Here is a 2,223-nt window from a genome sequence, read left to right as displayed (position 1 = left end):
GGATTTGGATTTAGATTGCATTTTGAAATATTCCATCATGATCACACCCTAGTTCCTATTATAGATGTTCTGTCTTTGATTCATTTAAATCCTCTCATCTTTGCAGACAGCATTTAGGACCAAGGCAAAGGAGTATCATCCTGATCAAAACCAGGATAATATTGGTAAGTCTTGATTTATCAGAGTATACGATATTGTAGCCTCAGGCCATAATATTATTAATCACATATCCATGTATGTGGAAATATACAGAGGCTGCTGAGGCGAAGTTCAAGGAAGTGTTGACTTCCTACGAGGCCATAAAACAGGAAAGAAGGAACTGAACTCTGCTCAACTATCCTGGGACCCGAAAGGATGCGAGGTATTCTAAATGGGTTACTAAAGTGCCTCATTACTTCATCGAATTATCATCCGGCTAAAATATAGTTGCTCTTTGAGTAAATTTTCTGCAATGATTATAGAATTAAATTATCGTGTTTTTTTTATTTTTAAACTCATCAAATATATAAGGTTATGTATTTAATTTTAGCACTCCAACCAGATAATTAATGCCCCTGTAACGTGGTCTCAGTAGATTCGAGGGGGTTGTGTTAGCCCATTAATTCACTTCATGTACACAGTTGGACCCTCCAAAGTAACAAAACTATGTGTGCATTAATTATTGTTCTACTACGTAGAGCATACGTTCCATGCAGTCTCCACGAACGAAACGATCGAAGTTCACCTATAAGCATTTCCACTTTGGAGTTTGGATTTTAGCTGTTAACTTTGTTTATCTATCGTTTTTTTTCAACTAATTATCAATTTGACTGACTACCTCGTAGCAACTTATAAAGTGATTTGCAATTTAAAAAACTATTCCTGTTACCTTTGTGTTTAGAGATTACATTCGGCAACTGCAGAAAAATATTTTATCGATGTTAAAGGAAAAATAATAAAAGTTTCTTTTGGTCAATTTTTCGGTAAGGAAGCTGGATGTCATGTATCTGAGGTGGTCTAACAAACTTAGAATTTTCGCTTTGTGTACACAAGATTATACGTTCCATTATGTTTTCCTCCTTTTAGTAAGTAGAGTGTAACACTTGTTTAACAGACTTGCATAACTTGTTTGTCTTGTTCATTGAATTGAATCGTACATTTGAATCTTTTGCAGCATGACTTGACTGAGCGGCAATGCTGTTGCCAAGCCTTGATTGAGTGGCAATGTACGTTATTATGTTTCCCTCCTTTTAATAAATAGAGTGTAACACATATTTAACAGACTTGCATAACTTGTTTGTCTTGTGCATTGAATCGTTTGCAGCATGACTTGATTGAGCGGCAGTGTCTTCGCCAAGCGTCGAACCCGGGGACCCTATTGCTTTTCGAAGGTTGAAATGTTGTCCCATAAAGATATGTCATGGTTTTTCTTCCATTAGTGTCTCTAGCTTTAATTGTAATTTATTTAGATACTTGACCGCTAAATTTGAGGTGATTTGCAAAGTGAATTAGCAAAAGCTAAGGGTTTTGTATTTAATACCTACTTTTTCTTTAGCTTATCAGATTGATCCTTGGGGTTGATCATGCATGTCACAACCTGATTTCGACTTTCGCAACTTCAGCGAAATTATTTGTGTAAGTTTTAAATTATATTCTTATTGTGAAGAATAAAATTCATTTGAACTAAAACTTCAAAATATAAGTAGTAACTAGTTAACAAATATTAAAAAATAAAATTTTCAGTCTAAATCGACTCTATAGAAAACTTAACATTAAAGCTAGATTGCTTTCAAATGCCTCAAAATCGAATCCGTTAGATTTCTAAAGAATAAAAACATCGGTAGTTCATTTGTGAAGACGGACTCACTGAATTCTCGTTTAAGCAGCCGGGGGATTTCGGTAGTAAGCTGGAACGGTTGCAGGGAAGAACATCTGACGGACTCCTTCTGCCTTAATTATTGGCATGATGATTCCGGATGCGCTCTGACAAAAGATAAAATTGTTTATTGCAAGAGTAATTATCCAGATGAAAGAACAATGAATAGACAAATTTTGGTACTTACAGAAATTAACCGAAGTCCAATCCACATCCGTTTAGGTGAAGGAAATGGTAGCAGTAAACGGCCGACCCCATATGTTGCAACAGCGAAGAAATGGAGAACCAGGGTCAACGGCCGAGGATTTAATCCCGAAAGCAGAGAGATTGGCCCTTCCGAGAATTGACCTCCAAGACTAAGATAATCG

The 2,223-nt window shown here is 36.1% G+C and overlaps 1 protein-coding gene and 1 long non-coding RNA gene across 3 annotated transcripts; one reads left to right on the top strand and one right to left on the bottom strand.

Moving 5' to 3' along the window:
• Positions 1-106: 106 nt before the first annotated feature.
• LOC137817760 (uncharacterized) lies at positions 107-1,668 on the top strand (the record flags this gene model as incomplete). 2 transcript variants are annotated; one of them, XR_011082023.1, is given in 4 exon segments in its annotated part: positions 107-164; positions 253-361; positions 1,154-1,205; positions 1,304-1,668. XR_011082023.1 is itself a non-coding variant. In XM_068620998.1 (2 exon segments), coding segments are annotated over 2 exon segments (129 nt in total), but the record flags the coding sequence as incomplete, so codon positions are not given.
• A 34-nt stretch (positions 1,669-1,702) lies between these two features.
• Positions 1,703-2,223, bottom strand: LOC137817762 (uncharacterized). The gene is made up of 2 exons (XR_011082024.1): positions 2,043-2,223; positions 1,703-1,962 (listed from the first exon to the last, which is right to left on the bottom strand). It is a non-coding gene; the product is annotated as an uncharacterized lncRNA (long non-coding RNA).

Source organism: Phaseolus vulgaris, unplaced genomic scaffold (genome assembly GCF_000499845.2).
Source record: "Phaseolus vulgaris cultivar G19833 unplaced genomic scaffold, P. vulgaris v2.0 scaffold_1133, whole genome shotgun sequence".
Classification (NCBI taxonomy): domain Eukaryota; kingdom Viridiplantae; phylum Streptophyta; class Magnoliopsida; order Fabales; family Fabaceae; genus Phaseolus; species Phaseolus vulgaris.
Note: the sequence above shows the minus strand (reverse complement) of the source record. Positions and strands in the feature narration are given on the sequence as shown.